The following is a 21,511-nucleotide window of genomic DNA, read 5'->3' as shown; positions in this document are numbered from 1 at the left end:
GCATGGTAAAACTTGTTTTGAGGGACCAAATTAATGCACAAACATGGAAATGTGACATGGATAGAAAATGATGTTAAATTAATTTGAAGGAAAGGAATCTTAAAACATCCCAGAGCCTTTTTAAAGCGCTTTTTCGACAAGTCAAAGCGCTGTTAACTGAGCAAACCAATGGAACCATGCATGCGCAACATTACATTTGAACAATTAAGTTGAGAGCTTTCTGGAACTGGCAAAGCGTTCAACTTTCTAATCTGAGAATGTTATGTTACACATTTTGGGAAGCAACATAACAGGTGAAAGTCCGGTTGTGAGCAGATGAAAGTGTTCTGGGCCTATTTTCATAGAGCTTTCAAAAAATTGCTAAGCATGAAATTTATTCCTTGATAAAAACTGGCGATTACCATAAAAATGTCAACGTGATTTTCAGGATAAGCAAACAACAGCTGAATACCAGTAACAAGCAATATGCAACAAATACAAATTTGGTTGGTAATCCTGTTTTTCGCAAGGAAGAAATTTCATGCTAAGCAAATTTATAATTGGGCCCTGGTGATAGGCGATGTGATGAAGCTAGAATACGTCCTTTCTAAAGGCTAAAGTACTGTCAATTGCAAATCGACACTGAGCTCAGTTTGCATAAAAATGCCAGTGGTTCGTGACATCGAACCCGCGGGCCTAGGATCTCGCCGTCCGACTTCGAAATACTGGAGTGCAACACCAGAACGCACATCACATTCCAGGACGAGTGACACAAACTGCAAATAGTTTTCCACATTTCTGTCTCTTATGAATCTAATAATGTTGCAGCACACAATGTAAAATGTGCTATCTATTTCATTTGGATAATGTTTTGTTTCAGTTGGGAATCGAACGCATAACAGGTGCATCAGAATTCGAGCACTGTACCAGTCCCATGATTGAGAATTATGATTTGCCATGAAATAGGCAGCGAATCTGCACAAAAAGTCACCGACAAAACGAAAACGCTTGTTTGTTGGGGAGGGGTCGGGGTATTAGACCCGAATTCTGGACAACAAAGAACAAAAAAAAAAAACACAACAAAAATCGCGCAGATTATGTTTATAAATTGGACTTGCTCTGCTTCTTTTTGTGCATCTAAAAATACATGTTTGCAGGTTAGAGACGGAATAATATGGAACGTATATTTTGGAAAACCGTGCATTGTGTTAGTGCTGGTAGCATAGAGCTATACAATTTCATGCTCTATGTGTGAACCTAGAAAAGTAAAACAGGACGAATAAAACGCAAAAGAGACGGGCCAACCATGCACAACAACCATAATGATCATGTTACATAAGTAAGTCTAAAAAATAATGTGTCATAATTATTGGCAAAGTTGAATAGATTGAAAAGGAACTTTGGAACAAGTCGTGCATGCATCATGAAACTGAGAAGAAGTCCTAGGTTGGTCCCGTTGTTCTTGGATGCATGCAGGAGTATGCTAAAACAAACAACCAACCAACAAACCAACCAACCTAAACAAGCCAACGAACCACCAACCAACCGATCAACCAAACAAAAATAATCAAACAAAAACGACAGCGCATTAATTTCATTGTTTATGTTATCGCCATAATTGTTTTAATTATTTATTCTGATTGAGCATACATGTCAAAAATATATACAAAACCGGCTAAGTAAAAGACAATAAAATAAAGATAAACAAAAGTAGAACACAAGAGCTAAATTTTTGCCGCCATTAAATTTTTATTTTCCATAACGTAAATACTTCAGTAGTAGCCGTAGGGTAGCCTATAAAAAAATATTATTTGAAATAGTTATCAAGTGTCGCCGATGTCAGGGTATGTAGGCGGCCTGGCAACGATCCGACGCACACCAAAAATACTTCAATGAAAGAGACCTTTTACTCAAAATAATTATTAGCCTAAAACCCTACTTGGTAACGAGCAATGGGGAGAGGTTGAAAGTATCAAAATTTGTGAGAAACAGCTCCCTCTAGTTGCGATAACGTAACCCTCGATCCTCCCAACTACCTCTGAAGTGACGTTGTTTTCGAGAAAGAAGTAATTTTCCACGAATTTGATTTCGAGACCTCAAGTTTAGAATTTGAGGTCTTGAAATCAATCATAATTATGAAAGCAACTTCGTTTGACATGTTTTTTTTTCTTTCATAGTTATCTCGCAACTCCGACGACCAACCAAACTCAAATTTTCATAGGTTTGTTATTTTTGTATGCATAATGTTGCACAAGTGGGAAGACTGGATTTTGACAATTACCAATAGTGTCCAGCGTCTTTAATTTAGGGTCTATGCACAGGTAGGAAAACAAAACCCATAATAATACTGTTCACCGATGTTAAAACCCAAACTAACATAAAGGCTCAGCACGCCTCCATCACCATCATTAGACCGTACATCTATGTGTCACCATGGATGTGGAACTCCATAAAAAAATCAGACCATACGAAAGTAACCATTAATTACTTCAGTCGAATGGGGGCGCTACATACATTGGTGGGACTATTCTATTGATTGGTAGGTGAATATTTTATGTCAGCTGATCTTAGCTAATTTATATGTACCTAAACAGCACAAGCTTATGCAAAGAAGCAATTAAAAAAATAAAAGTATTCTTCATAAACATAAAATAAGTGTTGCCGAATGAAAAATTTAACTGTATAATGTGTTAAAAGGTATTTGTGGAAGTATTAAATCCCTATGTTAACATGAAAGAATCCAGTTAGCAGGAGACGCCGCCATCTTGTTTTAAAGTCCAATAATTGCATGCACTGCGGAGTTCAACAATTTATATTTAGGCGAATTTGCTCGAGTTGCAAGCTCAATCTCCAACGCAATTTGATTGAGGATAGCGTATTCCATAGAGTCTACTTGATGTAAGTTGTCAGTATGTAGATTTAATGTTAAATTTCGTCACACAAACAAACTCACTCACAGCTGCTGCAACGCCAACGGATCGTTCTGGATAAAAACCAAAAATAAATTGTTATTATCACCGATGCAAACTACTTAACTCTAAGTATTGTTTGTGTGTCAACGTCATCAGTTAACATTCAATTCAATATTCAATCATTGTTTGTTGTTCGTATTTATGTTGTTATTTCCTGAACGAAAGTAATTTTGATTTGTTTGAGTCTTGATTCTTGAATTGAATTGACAGACATGACCAGTGACAGCAAACTTGGTAGATGTAGATTGTAGTTGTACTTTGTAATTAATACACCTATCAATTGAATGTAAGATGCACTGTAGGACCCACGGGGAGGGTGCGTCAAGTCTGTGTTTTTACTTTAATTAAGTGACGGTGGGTAGGCCTATTATGTCAAAATCTACTCCTAGAACTACTTCGGTTTCATCCGGCTATCGTCTCCCGTAACTTCATAGGTTTATATCTCTCACGCGTTTTACGACCCATGGTTCAATCATTGTTCAATGAATTTTGGAATCAGAAATCTCTCTTTATTTTAATTTTAATCTCGGCAAAATTAGGCTCTATCTATGTGTCCTTTGATATCTCTGGGTCATTCCGTGTCAAATCACCCAATGGGTTAAACCCTACCCTCTTCAAATTTGCTCTAATTTTTTGTATGGGGTAATAATGGCTCAACAAGCTCAAATTTCAAATTTCAGCTCCATCCAATAAACGGTTTTCGCGCTACGGCATGCTCTGATATGATGTTTGTTGACGTGCAAGCGAGACGAGTAGTCTCTGGGTCAAATGCAGTATTCCTTGCTCAGAGTGCCACCACAGTGTAAAGTGTTTCAGCAACAAGCAGGTGGAGTTTTAGCCCAGATTGGGCTCCTCTGTTGCAGGCAAAGCGACAGAGTCCAGGGTAAAAAGGTCCCATACCAAGCAGAGTGGAGTTCTACTGTTAAGTGACTCGAATCGGCGCTCGTGGTGTGGATGACAAATCGTCAGGTCAGATAACTCGACTGCTCAGACAACACAACAGCTTGACAAGCCATTACTGACGCGTCAGTGAGACAACTGGAGGAGGTCTTGCGCATCATTAAAATCATAGCGACGGCAGTATTGAACAAGCGATTGCCGGCTCTGAAGATTTTCATAAAATAATACTGAAAACAAATGCGCACATTTTCAAGTTTGCGTGCGCTCCACAAATGTGCAACAACTGGGGTAAAATACCAGCATAAAAAAAGTGTGTTTCTATTTGAAAAATGATTTCCCTTCCTGGAGAGAGTTAGGCATACGTCCGTAGGGCCGCGAAGCGGTCGGAGGGAGTACAGTGTATTTGGAACTCTTTATGGGGCTACTCTGAATTGTATACGAGCATCTCAACGTTTGTAAATCTGTTCCACTGCATGCACTGGGTAGTATCAGCAGACAATCCCAATACTTACGTCAGAACGAGTAGTTACATGTACATGTAGTTCCACTGTTGAATACCAGCAGAGCTACTCTATTACGATGGGACTTGTTCCTTTATCATCTTTATACAATAGCGCGGTACAGCAGAGCGATTCCTCAAAAGTTGGAAATATGAATGTGCAAGTCTCATGTTATATCAACTAGGAGTAAACATCAACAAAGGCAGTGGACACTATTGATAATTACTCAAGATATTTACTAGCATAAAACGTTTCTTGGTAACGAGTAATGGGGAGAGGTTGATAGTATAAAACATTGTGAGAAATGGCTCCCTCTGAAGTGTTTAGTTTTCAAGAAAGAAGTAGTTTTCCATGAATTTGATTTCAAGCATCTGAAAGCACACAACTTCGTGTGACAAGGGTGTTTTTTTCTTTCATTGTTATCTTGCAACTTCGACGACAAAATGAGCTCAAATATTGAGATACACCAAGTGAGAAGACTGGTCTTTGATAACTACCAATAGTGTCCACACTGCCTTATTATTTTATGGCTAAATGTTACTTCCCCAATAATATGATACACACACTACGTTAAAAACAATAAATTTTTTTGAAAAAACAACAATTAAGCAACAACGAAAGACCCTTGAAACATGGTTGGCATCAAGCATGTCAAGTAAACAGTTCAAGTAATGACAGCCATATTTTGTTTGAATTAAATAAATATTAATAATATTTTTAAAATTTAACAAATCGCATGAGAAAACCATGCCTACATGTAGAATGCTACAGATTGCACAGGAGTAGTAGGGCTTTTAAAACCAAGATAAACACCAAATAGAAATTATTCAGAGGACCTTGATTCAATTCAGTGTGCTTCAACCAGAATGGCCCTACAAATCCTGGGGAAAACCCTGAACACAAAATGAAAAAGTTTTTACAAAAACCACTTTCCTTTCACCTTGACTCTGTAGTAGTGTTGATTCATTTCCAAAAGTAAATGGGTAATTTCCCAAATAACAGAGTACTAAGTTGCTTCACTTGGGAAATCCCCTTGTGAGAAATATCGAGGCACACTGGACCCCAAGAGTTTCATTTGTACTAGAGTGTGGTGTTTCCATTAGGTTGATTGAAATTACTGGGATCAAGGTTGAAACTGTAGGCTTGTCTACCTCCCTCGAAACATTGTTGACGGAAACGAGAAAGAAAAAGAGAGAAACAATGCATTGTTTTGAGAGTTGTATTCATGAGCTTGTTTTGAAGATCAATTTCATACATCATGTTTCTTATATGCACATTGGGAAGGGAGTGAAACTTTGAAGTTTTGTCTTCTTGGTTAAAGTGTGCACCCCCTAACCATAACCCTGTCCCTAACACTGGTGTGTAGTTCTCGAGGGGTTTTTGGAACACACATTCATAATACATGTATACCTAAGACAGAATCCATTCTGATTGGTCGAGAGGGCATCACGAGGGGTTGTTTGAACGGATGATATAACACCAGTAAAAAGTGTTATAACATGGGCGTGACACGCGAGCTTGCACCATCCCACACACCGCTTAAAGGCCCTATAAGACAGTTTCTTCAATACTATTGGTCGAGAGCAACGGCTGGAACAGATGTGCCACATCACGCGATACGCGCGACGCGCATATGATCTCCTTATAAGGAATTGTTTACCCGAGGGTCTTGCCATTTCATAGCTGGAGGGGTGTTTTGTTGAAAGAAATCATTGAAGAATTGTAATGTTTGCATTTATTTTACCTTTTGACCAAGAAGTGTTGATGTTTTTGGATCGGAAAGGTATATGAATGGGAATCAAAGTGTGTTGAATCGGTTTTCAACTAGTGGTTAAAACCCGCCGAGGCCTGGTTCTTGATAATTTACCTCGACTTCGTCTCGGTAAAACTATCAAGTCCAGGCCTCGTTGGGTTTAAACCACTAGTTGAAAACCTCTAGACCACACATTGATTCCCTTATTGTAAAACTACCTCCAGATTTGATCATAGGGTTGTTGCAGGGTAGGTATGTCAGATATAGCATTCAATAACAATTTAATTATTTTTTTATAGATTCCTGACTGCAAGGGGGTGGTTTGATATTTAAAGATTCATCTTGGTTGAGGAAAAAAAAAAAGAGAAAAAGGCAGCTCCACTTTCTTTGCGTTTTGTTTGTGGCAACAATCCTCGGGAAAAGAATATTTTTGAACTATGGTCAGCAGTATATACATCTGAGACCCATGTGAAAGCTGTAGGAAGTGGAAGACGTTTGAGTGTTCATCATGAGCAGTAACGAACAGGACGAAGAAGTCCAAAGGAAGGCGCCCTCTGTTAGAAGTAGGAGCATTGATGACAGGTGGGTTGACCAAGCAAAGGAAATGTATTCATCAATTCCTTTGTCATGACCAAAGGTTCTTAGGGTTTACACTTGTCTCCCAATTTCAATTGTATTCAAAATGAAGTTTCTCTAGTCCCTTAAACCCAAGAACTGAAAACTAACGACCATTGTTTTGGGCACCAGTTGTCTGTACCAAAGGTTGCATGCGATATCATGACAAACAGTTACATGATCACACACATTTCGCTCCTAAAGTCCCTTTCCTGGTAATGATGTGTCGTTAAACGAGCTTTGGGACCTTGGTCATCATGATGATTTTTGGAGGAGGTCACGATCCCGGTAGTTTATAACGTGGGTCTGTCACAATTTCATCATTTAAGGCTTCATTTCACGCAACCCAATTACTCGATAATATTACACCAATGCGATTTCGTTGCAAACGACCATCCTTTAGAAATCTTGTGAGACACAGGCTTTTGTGGAATGATTGTACTACATGTAAAACCTAGTAGTGTACTAGAACTTTTAAAATGGTGTTGTGTTTACATTGTGATTTTGTGTGCAGTGACAAGTTTAAACAACAAAGAGGATTATTTAATGGGGGGAAGTTCATTAATAAGCAATTACTCCACTGCCAATACAACCCCAGATTGCCATGAAAGCGATAAATATCTGTAATCCTGTTTGAGAAGGTAGTGTTGTGGTTCACATGGTAAACATATGCTAAGACTCTGGTTGGTTGGTCATGACAGGCAAGAATGTAATTATCATTAGGCTAGGGCATAGTCTTAATAGTGAAATGCCATCCATAGTTGTAGGTTAATTCTTAGAGCATCTGTTAATGCAAGGTTGGTTGATGTTGGGGATTATGAAGACAATGCAGACCTAATTAGCTCTTTATGAGAGTGTCTTCTGATGATGGCGGTTTATTATGTAACTGTAATGAGTCCTGAACTTGTTTTGATAGCAAAATATGGGAGAACAAAGGTCTTGGCAAGGGGGGGTGGTGTGGTGGGTTGGGTAATGACTGTTGACAAAGAGCTTTGGAAATTGAAAGGGAAAACGATTTGAGCATGTAGTGCTGGACCAAGAAATTTTGTGTTAACAGAAATTGTATATTAAACCAATATAAATCCTGAATTGGGGTTGAGACAAAAACATTGACTATATCGGAATTTGAACCTCGACTTCGGGTTGAACGTACCAGTGCTCTACCAACTGAGCTATCTAGCCCTTTGTTGGCGGTCTCCTGGTTTTGTAAATTCGTTAATTTCTTTGTTCAGGGGTGCCAGTCAGAAGCCATAATGTACAACCATTACTTGCTGGGAAGGCAACTTTCTATTTTATATCTCAAATTATAAACCACAAGGGAAATTTACAAACCCTACGAGAAGTAGGTCCATGTTACATGTACGTATGTAAATAGTCTTTGTTTCAAATGGACTTTGCAGATAATAGCTTTGCACACTTGACATGAGATTGTGAGTGTAGGTTCAAATCCTGCTCATGACACTTTTGTGACATAATTTCTTCACATCACCCAGGAATAAATGGGTAGATATAGGAGGGTAGAGATTGTTGATATGAATGATTAGGAACCTGTGTGCCCATTTGGCTGCCTGTGTTTTCTCAGCACCTGAATAATTACATCAAAATAAAAAGCCTAGTTGAAATGAAACTCTGCTAAATGCAGCGCTAGGTTTGTTTTGCATTGTGAAGTGCACCGACACTAGCCTTGGTACTGGGCACTTGCGCACGATCATGTCAAGGCTATGCCAAGAACCCTGCTGTTGCAGCACAGTGCATGGTGTTTGAGTTGACTGCTAAATGCACCAAATGCAAAAGTTTTTACCATTCGTTGCACTTTGTAAGGTGAGGGTTTATAGACGATGTGACCTATGTTTACATTCAAACCGCCCTCTGTTGACAAAACACTATAATACGTCATGTTTCCCCGGGCACTGAGTTGCGTAGTCATAGTAAGATTGCGTACTCTTTCTAGCTGGCTGCCAAAGCACAAAGGTGTTGCCCGGCGGTATATGCGCGAATCATGTTATGGTTTTTGTGAGACGTCAGAGGTCACATCGTCTATACGGTAATGTGTTTAAATATAGTTGAACACATTACTATAGCCTGAGTCAAATTAATCTTTTACTGCAAAATTGTTTGGGGATAGGAATATAAAAAACCTTTGAATGTTGTATTTCATTCATTTTGCGTCCAACCCCATTTCATTCCATGCCCAACTCTATTGTTTGGACATTGGAATATAACAAAATCTTTGAATATTGTACATTATGTGTCCAACCCCTTTTTCATGCTGCTCCCATTCCTATTTCATTTTGTGCCCTACCCTATTTCATTCTTGGCTCAACTCTATTTCATTCTGTGCCCAACTCTATTTCATTCTGTGCCCAACTCTATTTCATTCTGTGCCCAACTCCATTTAATTCTGTGCCCAACTCTATTTAATTCTGTGCCCAACTTGACCCTATTTCATTCTGTGCCTAACCGGACTTTATTTCATTATGCACCTAACTCGATTTCAATATGTGCCCAACCCGATATCATTCTGTTCCCAACCCTAGCTCATTCTACACCCAGCTCTTTCATTCTGTGTCAACTCATTGATTCAACAGGAAAACTTGCTGGGTTTGCTTTGCCACTGAGGATGACGACCGGACGGCACGATGGACGCAGCCGTGTCGCTGTCGGGGAACCACTAAGTGGGTCCATCAGATGTGCCTGCAGAGGTGGATTGATGAGAAACAGAGGGGGAATAGCTCTGTCAAGGTGTCTTGTCCCCAATGTAACACAGAGTACATCATCATCTACCCTGAATTAGGTTGGTACCCAAGTTGACCTTTGATCTCTTCGAAAGAGATGTTCATTTTACCTATTCTAATAATGTGGATGAAAAATGGAGCACAAACTCACAAATTTTTCATAGCTGTTCTCCACTTCACTTAGTGGCTTCATCATCAGAATGGCAACTCATGACAACTGGGCCCAATAGCATGGCTCTGCTTACTGCCGAATTGTGCGCTTACAATCAAGATTCCCCGCTTATGTGCAAGTAACGAATTTCTGCGCTAGCCTTGTAAGCCAAAATGGTGGTTGCTGTTGTTGTATAACATTTATGGTGTTCACCATTATTTCCCTTGTAAGTCATAAATAGAATCCTCACTCTTTGTTACTTTGCAATTTCTTCAAGATCTAATTTTGTTAAGGAAGCCTGCTTTATTGCCACAGTTGCTGAAATTTTTGCTCACATCAGTGGCCATTTTTCTGAAGTTTATCACCGTTGCAAAAACAGGTCCAATATTTTGCAGTAAAACTGTATTCTTTCTTGAACATTTTTGGTTGTATTTGTTTCTCACAGGTTCTATTGTCTATATCTTGGATGTCCTTGATAGACTTATATACAAAGTGTGCCCCTTCGCTGCTGGAGGTATCGTTGTGGGTTCTGTCTACTGGTCAGCTGTCACTTACGGGGCAGTGACAGTCATGCAGGTCCTTGGCCACAAAGAGGGGCTGGACGTGATGGAGAGGGCGGATCCCCTCTTCCTCCTCATCGGACTGCCGACGATCCCTGTCATGCTCATTCTCTCTAAGATGATCCGCTGGGAGGACTACATCCTGAAACTGTGGCGGAAACACTCCCCCAAGCTCCCCTTCTGGAGCTACTTCTTCCCGGAGATCGGCAGTAGCATGCTGCCCCGGGTCCCCACTGAACTCATGCCGATGGCCGACCCAATTTCAGCCACCAGAGTCCTGTGTGGGGCTCTGATCTTCCCAACTATCGCCACCATGTGCGGGAAACTCATGTTTGGATCACTGCACTCAAATTTACAGAGGACAATGTTGGTGAGTTGTCTTTCATCTAACATTTCAACAACAAAAGTATATAAATCAGATAGACAAGATTGCGTTTGAAAATACCACTAGAAGACATAATGTATCGTTACAACTAAATAAAAAGCTTAGAACTGTATTTCATGATAATATCAGAAACATGAACAGGCCTACACTGTAATAGCTGTTCTTGTCAGCAAGTCGATGTTTTCTTAGTTAAGGTACCTTTATGAGAAAAATACACAGTTGCATTGGAAATTACAAAGGGCAGCAAGGCATTGGGCAGGGGCAAGGCGTTAATTGCCTGATAATATCAGAAACATGAACAGGCCTACACTGATAGCTGTTCTTGTCAGCAAGTCAATGTTTTCTAGGTACCTTTATGAGAAAAATACACAGTTGCATTGGAAATTACAAAGGGCACCAAGGCATTGGGCAGGGGCAAGGCGTTAATTGCCTGATAATATCAGAAACATGAACAGGCCTACACTGATAGCTGTTCTTGTCAGCAAGTCAATGTTTTCTAGGTACCTTTATGAGAAAAATACACAGTTACATTGGAAATTACAAAGGGCACCAAGGCATTGGGCAGGGGCAAGGCATTAATTGCCTCGGTTTGCCTTTGTAAAGTGTCAGGCATGTGTACAAGATACAATGGTGGGATGGAAGGAGGAGGCAAATAACTGAACTAAAAGATTTGTCAATGGATACATGTTTATGGGAATTATTAAATTATTGTGTGCAGATGTGATAGTTTTGTGCCTAAGTCAACACGAAAAGGTAACAATAAACATGAAACACACACTGTGGAATATTGATTGAAATTCAAGAACAAAAGAAAACAAAAAAGAAGGAGTATACCCAAGAAAATTTGAGATAAAAACGGAAAGATGCACTTGCCAAGAAAGAGATGCAAGAGTGAGTAAAAGAAGAGAGTGTGGGGGGAGGGGGGAGTCCCTCGAAAATGCAAGGTCTGGAAAAAAACTGGCATCTTATGAAGTGTATTTCCCTTCTATAAACAAAAATAGAATTTCTTGCCTTCTCAAATATTTGAAGTTGCTTTCCGCTAAATAACTTTAAAAACATCTGTCGATGATTATATCAGAGGCTATAAAACCATCATTTTGATGCTGGTACGTAGCCAGCGTGACCATTAGATATGGTGGACACTGTAGAAGTGCACTGTTTGGTTTGGGTGTAGACTGACAAATTTACCCAAATCTAATAGTGTCTCCGCCATCTCAAAGTGGCTTTAAAGGCAGTGGACACTATTGGTAATTACTCAAAATAGTTATTATCATAAAACCTTTCTTGGTGACGAGTAATTGGGAGAGGTTGATGGTATAAAACATTGTGAGAAACGGCTCCCTCTGAAGTGCCATTGTTTTCGAGAAAGAAGTAATTTTCCACAAATTTGATTTCGAGACCTCAGATTTAGAACTTGAGGTCTCGAAATCAACCATCTAAACGCACACAACCTTGTGTGACAAGGGTGTTTTTTTCTTTCATTATTATCTTGCAACTTCGATGACCGATTGAGCTCAAATTTTCACGGGTTTGTTATTTTGTGCATATGTTGAGATACACCAACTGTGAAGGCTAGTTTTTGACAATTACCAATAGTGTCCACTGCCTTTAAATAGAATGGTTGGCACCAGCAAAGTTTGTGCACAGTATGCAGTCGATAAATAACTTTATACAAGTAGTGGGTCCAGGTCAAAGTTAAAATATAACCTGGTACCAGGAAAGTAACAGGAGAAGGATCACGTTTAAAGACGCTGAACACTATCGGTAATTGTCAAAGACCAGTCTTCTCACTTGGTGTATCTCAACATTTGCATATAAAATAACAAACCTGTGAAAATTTGAACTCAATTGGTCGTCGAAGTTGCGAAATAATAATGAAAGGAAAAAACACCTTGTCAGACAAAGTTGTGTGCGTTCAGATGCTTCATTTCGAGACCTCAAGTTTTAAATCTGAGGTCTTGAAATCAAATGCGTCGAAAATTACTTCTTTCTCGAAAACTGCTTCACTTCAGAGGGAGCCGTTTCTCACAATGTTTTATACTACCAACCTCTCCCTATTACTCGTTACCAAGGAAGGTTTTATGCTAATAAATATTTTGAGTAATTACCAATAGTGTCCACTGCCTTTAAAGGAACATTACAGAATTGGTTTTGCAAACAAAACAGTTGCTGGCAGTGTAAGCACTTTTTGCAATCCACCATATACTTAAACTGACAAATCTGTCGAAGTTTGAGAGTGATCGGCCATCTGAGTCACAAGAAAATAGTGAAAAACCAATAACACATTTTGTATGACATCGATGCAAAAACAAAATGAACAAATTGCTCGCTGAGCGATAAACTCTAAAAGGGAAATTTGTTTATTTATTTCTCATCAAATATGGCATTTCAGACACAAATGTCTCAAGGGATGTTTTCTACTATCATAATCATGAGACCGTATTAGTATAAAAAGTAAATCTGTGATTTTCATAATTTTTGTTTCTTACCAATTCTGTATTGTTCCTTTAAAGGAATTCATGTTGTTGTTTGTTAATTGAGCAAATTTCAGCAAAGATTCTAAATTGTTGGGATCAAAGTTTCAAAATAGACCAATCCATTGAGCTCCGCTCCATTTTGTATTGACCAATCACAACCCATTGCGCAACCGAAGATCCGACAAATAAAGTCTGACATGCGTGCTGCGCATATGCTTGGCGCGCACGGCAGAGTTGTGCTGAAAGGCATTGAAGAGGCTAACGTGTTCTTGCTCACGCATGCATAGTGGGCGGAGCCTAATGGATCAGTCTATTGCTGAATGAATACAATAAGGGAATGAATACAATAAGGGAAAGTGTGATTTGTTTCTCTAAAAACAAAACTGTTGATATAAAGTTTAATGTACGGTAATCTTTGTACAGTTTATGCAATGTTTTCTTTAAAGGCAGTGGACACTATGGGTAATTACTCAAAATAGTTATAAGCATAAAAACTCACTTGGTAACGAGTAATTGGGAGAGGTTGATAGTACAAAACATTGTGAGAAACGGCTCCATCTGAAGTGTCATAGTTTTCGAGAAAGAAGTGATTTTCCACAAATTTGATTTCGAGACCTCAAGTTTAGAACTTGAGGTCTCGAAATCAAGCATCTGAAAGCACACAACTTCATGTGACAAGGGTTTTTTTTTCTTTCATTATTATCTCACAACTTCGACGACCGAGTGAGTTCAAATTTTCACAGGTTTGTTATTTTATGCATACGTCGAGATACACCTAGTGAGAAGACTGGTCTTTGACAATTATCAATGGTGTCCACTGTCTTTAAAGTGTGTCCATTTATTTCAAGTGAATTCTAGATACATCCAAGCCTTCGTTGAGAATCAAAGGTTGAAATGAATTCTGCATGTCAGGCCTGGCGTCCATTGCCCCTGGTCTTGACCTTGTTTCCCCCCTCAAAAGTTTCCCATTGACTTTAAGGTTTTCCAATGGAAGTGCCTTTTGCAAAATGAAAATGTTCTTGCCCTTTCAAAGAAAAAATTCCAGGCCTGGCATGTGTATGTACAATTTAACCCCCCCCCCATGTTAACGCGCAGCATGTGACACTCTAACATATGTCAATACGCTATGTGTGTGTTCAGTCCATTGGAGCACTTCACTTGAGTTTGAACTGAAGTGGACAATTTGAGCTGATGACACAAATGAAAATCTTGAGCTGCCTTTAAAGGAAGTGGACACTATTGGCAATTACTCAAAATAATTGTTAGCATAAAAACTTACTTGGTAACAAGCAATGGAGAGCTGTTGATACACGTACTGTAGTATAAAACATTGTGAGAAAGATTGTGAAAGATTGTGAGAAAGGGCTCCCTCTGAAGTAACGTAGTGTTCGAGAGAAGTAATTTCACTTAAATATTTGAATTTGATTTCGAGACATCTGAACTAGGTTTTGAGGTCACAAAATCAAGCATTTGAAAGCACACAACTTCTACGACAAGGCTGTTTGTTCTTCCGTTATTATCTTGCTACTTTACATACATACATAAATACATACATGTAGGGCATTTGTATAGCGCCACTACGTCAAGAACGCAGCGCATGACCAGGTTTCACAGGTTTGTTATTCTGTGCATATGTTGAGATACACCAACTGAGAAGACTAGTCTTTGACAATTACCAATAGTGTCCAGTGAACTATTTAGATGTCAGAGTCATAAAGAAATAGCTTCTAATCTGATGTCATTACATCTCTGTTCCTCGTAAAGAAATAACTCATACTATTTTATCAGTCTGACAGATTTTGGAAGTGGTTTTAATAAGCACTTGTGCACGTCATAAATTCTATGCAGGACAACCAAAGGACCTCTTAGTAATAAGAGTGCAGCGTGAAATTTGAGATCGGGCTTAAGGAGAGAAACTGTAACGTATTATCGTTAGTGTATTAAGTGCCAGGAGTTGACATTGTTCTCAATTTTCTTTGCTGTTTTTCTTGTAGGGTGGTATAGCTTTTGTTACGATTAAAGGAGCACTCAAGGTGTTCTACAAGCAGCATCAGTACCTGAGACAGGCTCATCGTACCATTAAGGATTTCCCTGAGGAGAACGGGCAGTGAGTATATATGGGACGGAAAGTCGCTTTTGCAATTCGGTGGAAATCTTAAGAGATTTTAGGTTATCTTTTGACTGTGGCAAGCAGGCATTGATTCTTCACAATGACTGCCTTTTTTTGTATCCCTTCTTTATCAATTTAAGTCATTCTAATTCTTTGGGTGTTTACTTTAAGTCAAAATTAGGTAATTAGGGTGGATACAATTACGCATTTTAAACTTTAAGGTTGAGCATCGTTCACACTATTATAGAAATTGTAAAATTGCATTATCTTTTTATTTGATATTTAGAGACTAGACCTCTGAATATGATTAAAGGAGTGTTAACTTCATTCCTGGTTATCTCTCCATAGGGTTCTTGTCTAGTAAAGTGATGAAGCCCGCTTTTTTGGAAGTCATTGGCTTCACAACCAGAATAAAGGAAATGGAATGAAACAAAAAAATCCCACCAAAACATATCTGCGCTCTACCAACAGAGCTATCTAGCCACATGGTGGCAGTCTCCCCTTGTTCAACCCCAAATTATTTGAAATAAACCCAGTCAGTTTCCCTTGTGGTTTTATTACTTGACCTAGTATTTAATCGAAATACGAACATTAACTCATGCCAAAAACATTTGAAATGTTCATGGGAATGTTTGAAAATGACTGCTTCATGATAGTATGTATTCTGATCACAGGCCTTGAATCACACGCAGGCCATTAAAGGCAGTGGACACTATTGGTAATTACTCAAAATAATTGTTCGCATAAAACTTTTCTTGGTGACGGGTAATGGGGAGAGGTTGATGGTAAGAAATGGCTCCCTCTGAAGTGCCATAGTTTTTCGAGAAAGAAGTAATTTTCCACGAATTTGATTTCGAGATCTCAGATTTAGAACTTGAGGTCTCGAAATCAACCATCCAAACGCACACAACTTTGTTTGACAAGGGTTATTTTTCTTTCATTATTATCTCACAACTTTGATGACTGATTGAGCTCAAATTTTCACAAGTTTGTTATTTTATGCATATGTTGAGATACACCAACTGTGATGGCTTTGACAATTACCAATAGTGTCCACTGCCTTTAAGACCACGGCCTTTGTTGCCCCTGGTCTTGGCCTTGGTGCCCCTTCAATAGTTTCCCATTGACTCAATGCAAAATGAAAATGGTCTTGCCCTTTCAAAGATGAAATTCCAGGCCTGTATCGGGAAGTTCCAACTCTTCGGAAACAGATATCAGAAAGGGGATTGTCTGAATGGTTTGTGCAACTTCTGGAAACAAAAGTCAATCAAAAAAACCTAATTTCTGATTGTATGTTAAAGGCAGTGGATACTATTGGTAATTGTCAAAGGCTACTCTTCACAGTTGGTGTATCTCAACATATGCATAAAATAACAGACCTGTGAAAGTTTGAGCTCAATTGGTCGTCGAAGTTGGGAGATAGTAATGAAAAAAAATAAAAACCCTTGTCACACGAAGTTGTGTGCTTTCAGATGCTTGATTTCGAGACCTCAAGTTCTAAATCTTAGGTCTCGAAAATCAATTTCGTGGAAAAATACTTCTTCCTCAAAAACTACGTCACTTTTGAGAGAGCCGTTTCTCACATTGTTTTATTCTATCAACCTCTCCCCATTACTCGTCACCAAGTAAGGTTTTATGCTAATAATTATTTTGAGTATTTACCAATAGTGTCCACTGCCTTTAAATGGAACTGTGGAAGTAACCTTCAGAGAAGAAACAGAAAAAGCTCTAATATTAATTAAGAGAATTGCAAACTTTTTTTTTTTTTTAAAATTTACATGTACATTTATACATAATAAATTAATGATGTAATTTTTGCGCAGGTTATCTTTTCTCATTACTTAAACTATGCTGGCTAACAACATTTTCTAATATGTACAGTTTCAAATAGTGTGACTTCTCAGTTTGTCAAATGTTTGCAATTGTAGATGAGCTTAAGACTTGAGATATAGGGGTCATTACAAGAAGAGTTTTATTAGACTTCTTGAGATAAAAACTCATCTAAGGACGTCATCTTGTACTGTAAACAAATTGGGAAAAATATTTTAAGGAAAAAAAAACATTGAGAGTGAAACGATTGAGTAAAATTAATTTTATGTAATTTTGATTTGTGACCTGTTTCTTCTAAGCAAACTATTTTTGTGGTAGAATTATTTTTCTAACCCCGTGAAATGAATTTGTTTTCTTATTTTTTGATATGCTTGTTTTTGTTTGCTGTTGTAAGATCGTAGTCCTATAAGGACTGCCTCCTTATTATTTGTGTTTATGTTTATAAAATGCGTGCTCTGTTATTATTATTTTTTGCTTTAGCTTGCATAGAGAAAGCTGGTTAGCAAGCTTGAGCTTGCAAAGAGAAAGCTGGCTAGCCTGCTGCTTGAACTTGCACATAGATTGCTGGCTAGCAAGCTTCAGCTCGCACAGAGAAAGCCAGTTAGCAAGCTTGAGCTTGCACACAGAAAAACAGTTAGCAAGCTTGAGCTTGCACAGAGAAAACCAGTTAGCAAGGTGGAGCTACAAAGAATGCTGGTTAGCACGCTTGAGCTTGCACAGAGATAGCTGGCTAGCGCTCTAGAACTTGCAAAGAGATAGCTGGAGCTTGCATAGAGGTAGCTTGCTAGCACAGAGATAGCGGGCTAGCAAGCTTGAGCTTGCACAGAGATAGTCGGCTAGCAAGCTTGAGCTTGCACAGAGATAGCTGACTAGCAAGCTTGAACTTGCACAGAGATAGCTTAAGCTTGCATAGAGATAGCTTGCTAGCATGCTTGAGCTTGCACAGAGATAGCTTGCTACCAAGCTTGAGCTTGCACAGAGATAGCTTGAGCTTGCACAGAGATAGCTGAAGCTTGCATAGAGATAGCTTGCTAGTGTGCTTGAGCTTGCATAGAGATAGCTGGCTAGCAAGCTTGAGCTTGCACAGAGATAGCTGGCTAGCGTGCTTGAGCTTGCACAGAGATAGCTGGAGCTTGCATAGAGATAGCTGGCTAGCAAACTTGAACTTGCACAGAGATAGCTTAAGCTTGCATAGAGATAGCTTGCTAGGTAGCATGCTTAAGCTTGCACTCTTGCTAGCGTGCTTGAACATGTTGAACTTGCACAGAGATAGCTGGAGCTTGATGAATAGAGATAGCTGGCTAGCATGCTTGAGCTTGCACAGAGAAAGCTGGTTAGCAAGCTTGAGCTTGCACAGAGATTGCTGGCTAGCAAGCTTCAGCCTGCACAGAGATAGCTGGCTAGCATGTTTGAACTTGCACAGAGAAAGCTGGCTAGCCTGCTTAAGCTTGCACAGAGATTGCTGGCTAGCAAGCTTCAGCCTGCACAGAGATAGCTGGCTTGCATGCTTGAGCTTGCACAGAGAAAGCTGGCTAGCCTGCTTAAGCTTGCACAGAGATTGCTGGCTAGCAAGCTTCAGCCTGCACAGAGATAGCTGGCTTGCAAGCTTGAGCTTGCGCAGAGAAAGCCAGTTAGCAAGCTTGAGGTTGCACAGAAAAAGCCAGTTAGGAAGCTGGAGCTTGCACAAAGAATGCTGGTTAGCAAGCTTGAGCTAGCAAAGAGAAAGTTGATTAGCAAGCTTGAGCTTGCACAGAGAAAGGTAATTAGCAAGCTTGAGCTTGCACAGAGAAAGCCGGCTAGCATGCTGGAGCTTGCATAGAGAAAGGTAATTAGCAAGCTTGAGCTTGCACAGAGAAAGCTGGCTAGCATGCTGGAGCTTGCACAGAGAAAGCTGGCTAGCATGCTGGAGCTTGCACAGAGAAAGCCGGCTAGCATGCTGGAGCTTGCACAGAGAAAGCTGGCTAGCATGCTGGAGCTTGCACAGAGAAAGCTGGCTAGCATGCTGGAGCTTGCACAGAGAAAGCTGGTTAGCAAGCTTGAGCTTGCACAGAGAAAGCTGGCTAGCATGTTTGAGCTTGCACAGAGAAAGCTGGCTAGCGTGCTTGAGCTTGCACAGAGAAAGCTGGCTAGCATGTTTGAGCTTGCACAGAGAAAGCTGGTTAGCAAGCTTGAGCTTGCACAGAGAAAGCTGGTTAGCAAGCTTGCACCTAGATAGCTGGCTAGCGTGCTTGAGCTTGCACAGAGATAGTGGCTAGTGCATGAGTACAAATCCTTTATATTGGTGAAATGTGTATTCCCATTCAAGTAAATCAACTTAAATTGATGCTGAACTGGGAACAATTGTCTGACCCCTTTCGATACGTGTAGAATCAGTATTCATTATTTCTTGTGTACACATGGAACAAATCGTTGGGTTGCCTGGTAATCATATGGTTTAGGTATAATTTATGCCATTTCAGAATGCCATAAAGCTGTGGTGTGCCTCTAATATTTGGCTTGCATGGCCTAAAACATGCATTGCATAATAAAGGGAAGGTACACGTTTGGTAATTACTCAAAACAAATATTAACTTAGAAACTCACTTGGTAACGAACATTGGAGAGCTGTTGATAGTATAAAACATTGTGGGAAACGACTCCCTCTGAAGTAGCGTAGTTTTTGAGGTAATTTTTCACTAAAATATTAAAAGACTTCTAGCTAGAAGCCTTTTTTTCCTATCTGAAAGCACATAAATTCGTCCAAAAAGGGTGTTTTTTCTTTCATCACTTTATCGCAATTTCGATGAACGATTGAGCCCAAATTTTCACAGGCTTGTTATTTTATGCTTATGATGGGATACACCAAGTGAGAACACTGGTCTTTGACAATTAGCAAACGTGTACAGTGCCTTGAATTAGACTCCCAAAATGGTGCGAGATTTATTGTGTGATATCAGGTGAATTAGGTTGGTACAATTTATTATGTACATGAGTAATATTAATGAAAACAAGTTAACTTTAATTAGTCAAGATTTGCTCTGCAATAGATATTTATCAATGTTTTTCATGTAAAGGTATTTATGATTGAAATTATTAAATTTCTTTGAAAATTTTTAGGGGTTTAAAACGCTGTATCTTCACAAGTATCTTCAGTTTTAACGGACATTGGCATCTTCATATTATGTTATCTTTAAGGACCATTTTGTGGCTTGCACCATGAGTCTCGGCAGCATTTGATGAAATCAAATAAAACTTCCAATCAGGAAGAATAATCCGTATTAAAGTGGAATACAATCTTAAAAGCATATCCGACATTAATATTTATGCATGAAAAAAACTCAGCAGTAATAAGGGAATCAATGTGTGGTGAAGTGGTTTTCAACTAGTGGTTTAATCCCAATGAGGCCTGGTTCTTGATAATTTTACCGAGACGTAGTCGAGGATCAAGAACCAGGCCTCGGCGGTTTTAAACCATTAGTTGAAAACCGCTTCAACACACTTTGATTCCCATTCATAAATACATTTTCGGTCAAAAACATCAACACTTTTTGGTCAAAAAGTAAAATAAATGCAAAATTTATGTTCAATGATTTCTTTCAACACAACACCCCTCCACCTATGAAATGGTAAGGCCCAGTGAAGGCACTCGGGTAAACAACTCCTTATAAGAGAATGCTGTGCGCGTATCGCGTGATGTGGCACACCTGTCTCGGCTGTTGCTCTCGACCAATAGGAATGAAGAAACTGTCTCATAAGCACAGGTGCTAACTCGCATGTCACGCCCATGTTTCAACACTGTTTACTGGTCATAAACAGTTTAATACACACCCATGTGACGCACTCTCCACCAATAAGAATAGCGAAACTGTCTGAGGTTTTTATGAATTTGTTAGTACTGCTGTCAAGCGCAGACTACAAGTGTCTATTTGGCAACTGCAGCAATAGTAACCGGCGCATTAGCTTGTATCTTCATTCGCGTCTACAGTTAAAAAAAAAAAAAAAAACCCTCAAATTTACTTCCTACTTTTGCACTTTTTCAGACATTTTCACCAAGAAACAAATTCTTGAGCATTATTGCTGATGTAAGCAAACTTTGTGATGAGTTTACAGAATATCCAATGATATTTAGTGTATTCAGAACTTTAATAAAAGTTACTTTGGTCTTTTTAGTATAACGATTGACTGTTGGGCTTTAAAACATTTTAAGTCGATACCTTTTTGCTAATTTTTGTTTAATATTACAAAGAGTCAACTGTAAATGTCACAGCTTGATTGGCTGGTTGTATAACAGTTTAATTTAATCCATGCTTCTTAATTCCAAAGATGCTATAACTGTAAAAAATAATTTCAAGATACTCTGTAATTAAACAAACTTGTACTTCATAACTGAACGAATATCAGTTAATCAATAACAGTGTCTTTCTGAGTGTCCTTTTTTCTCAGGTGTTTCTTGTTTATTTTCTAAATTTGTTATATCGTTTTCGTTCTGCTGTAACCATTTCATGTAGGCTGCCATGAGTTGAGGATGTCGGAAGTTCCAATAATGTTAAACAAATGTTTTAATG

The 21,511-nt window shown here is 39.0% G+C and overlaps 1 protein-coding gene and 1 pseudogene across 1 annotated transcript; both read left to right on the top strand.

Moving 5' to 3' along the window:
* The first annotated feature begins 2,738 nt into the window (after window positions 1-2,738).
* LOC139940521 (E3 ubiquitin-protein ligase MARCHF5-like) lies at window positions 2,739-21,358 on the top strand. Its single transcript, XM_071936815.1, has 5 exons — window positions 2,739-2,877; window positions 6,404-6,686; window positions 9,308-9,513; window positions 10,051-10,535; window positions 15,022-21,358. Exons 2-5 carry the CDS (start codon window positions 6,613-6,615, stop codon window positions 15,136-15,138), a joined length of 882 nt encoding a protein of 293 aa, XP_071792916.1. The 5' UTR covers window positions 2,739-2,877; window positions 6,404-6,612; the 3' UTR covers window positions 15,139-21,358.
* Window positions 18,274-21,358, top strand: LOC139940870 (uncharacterized; annotated as a pseudogene).
* Window positions 21,359-21,511: the final 153 nt, after the last annotated feature.

This window comes from Asterias amurensis, chromosome 8 (assembly GCF_032118995.1).
Source record: "Asterias amurensis chromosome 8, ASM3211899v1".
NCBI classification, from domain to species: Eukaryota; Metazoa; Echinodermata; class Asteroidea; order Forcipulatida; family Asteriidae; genus Asterias; species Asterias amurensis.
Note: the sequence above shows the minus strand (reverse complement) of the source record. Positions and strands in the feature narration are given on the sequence as shown.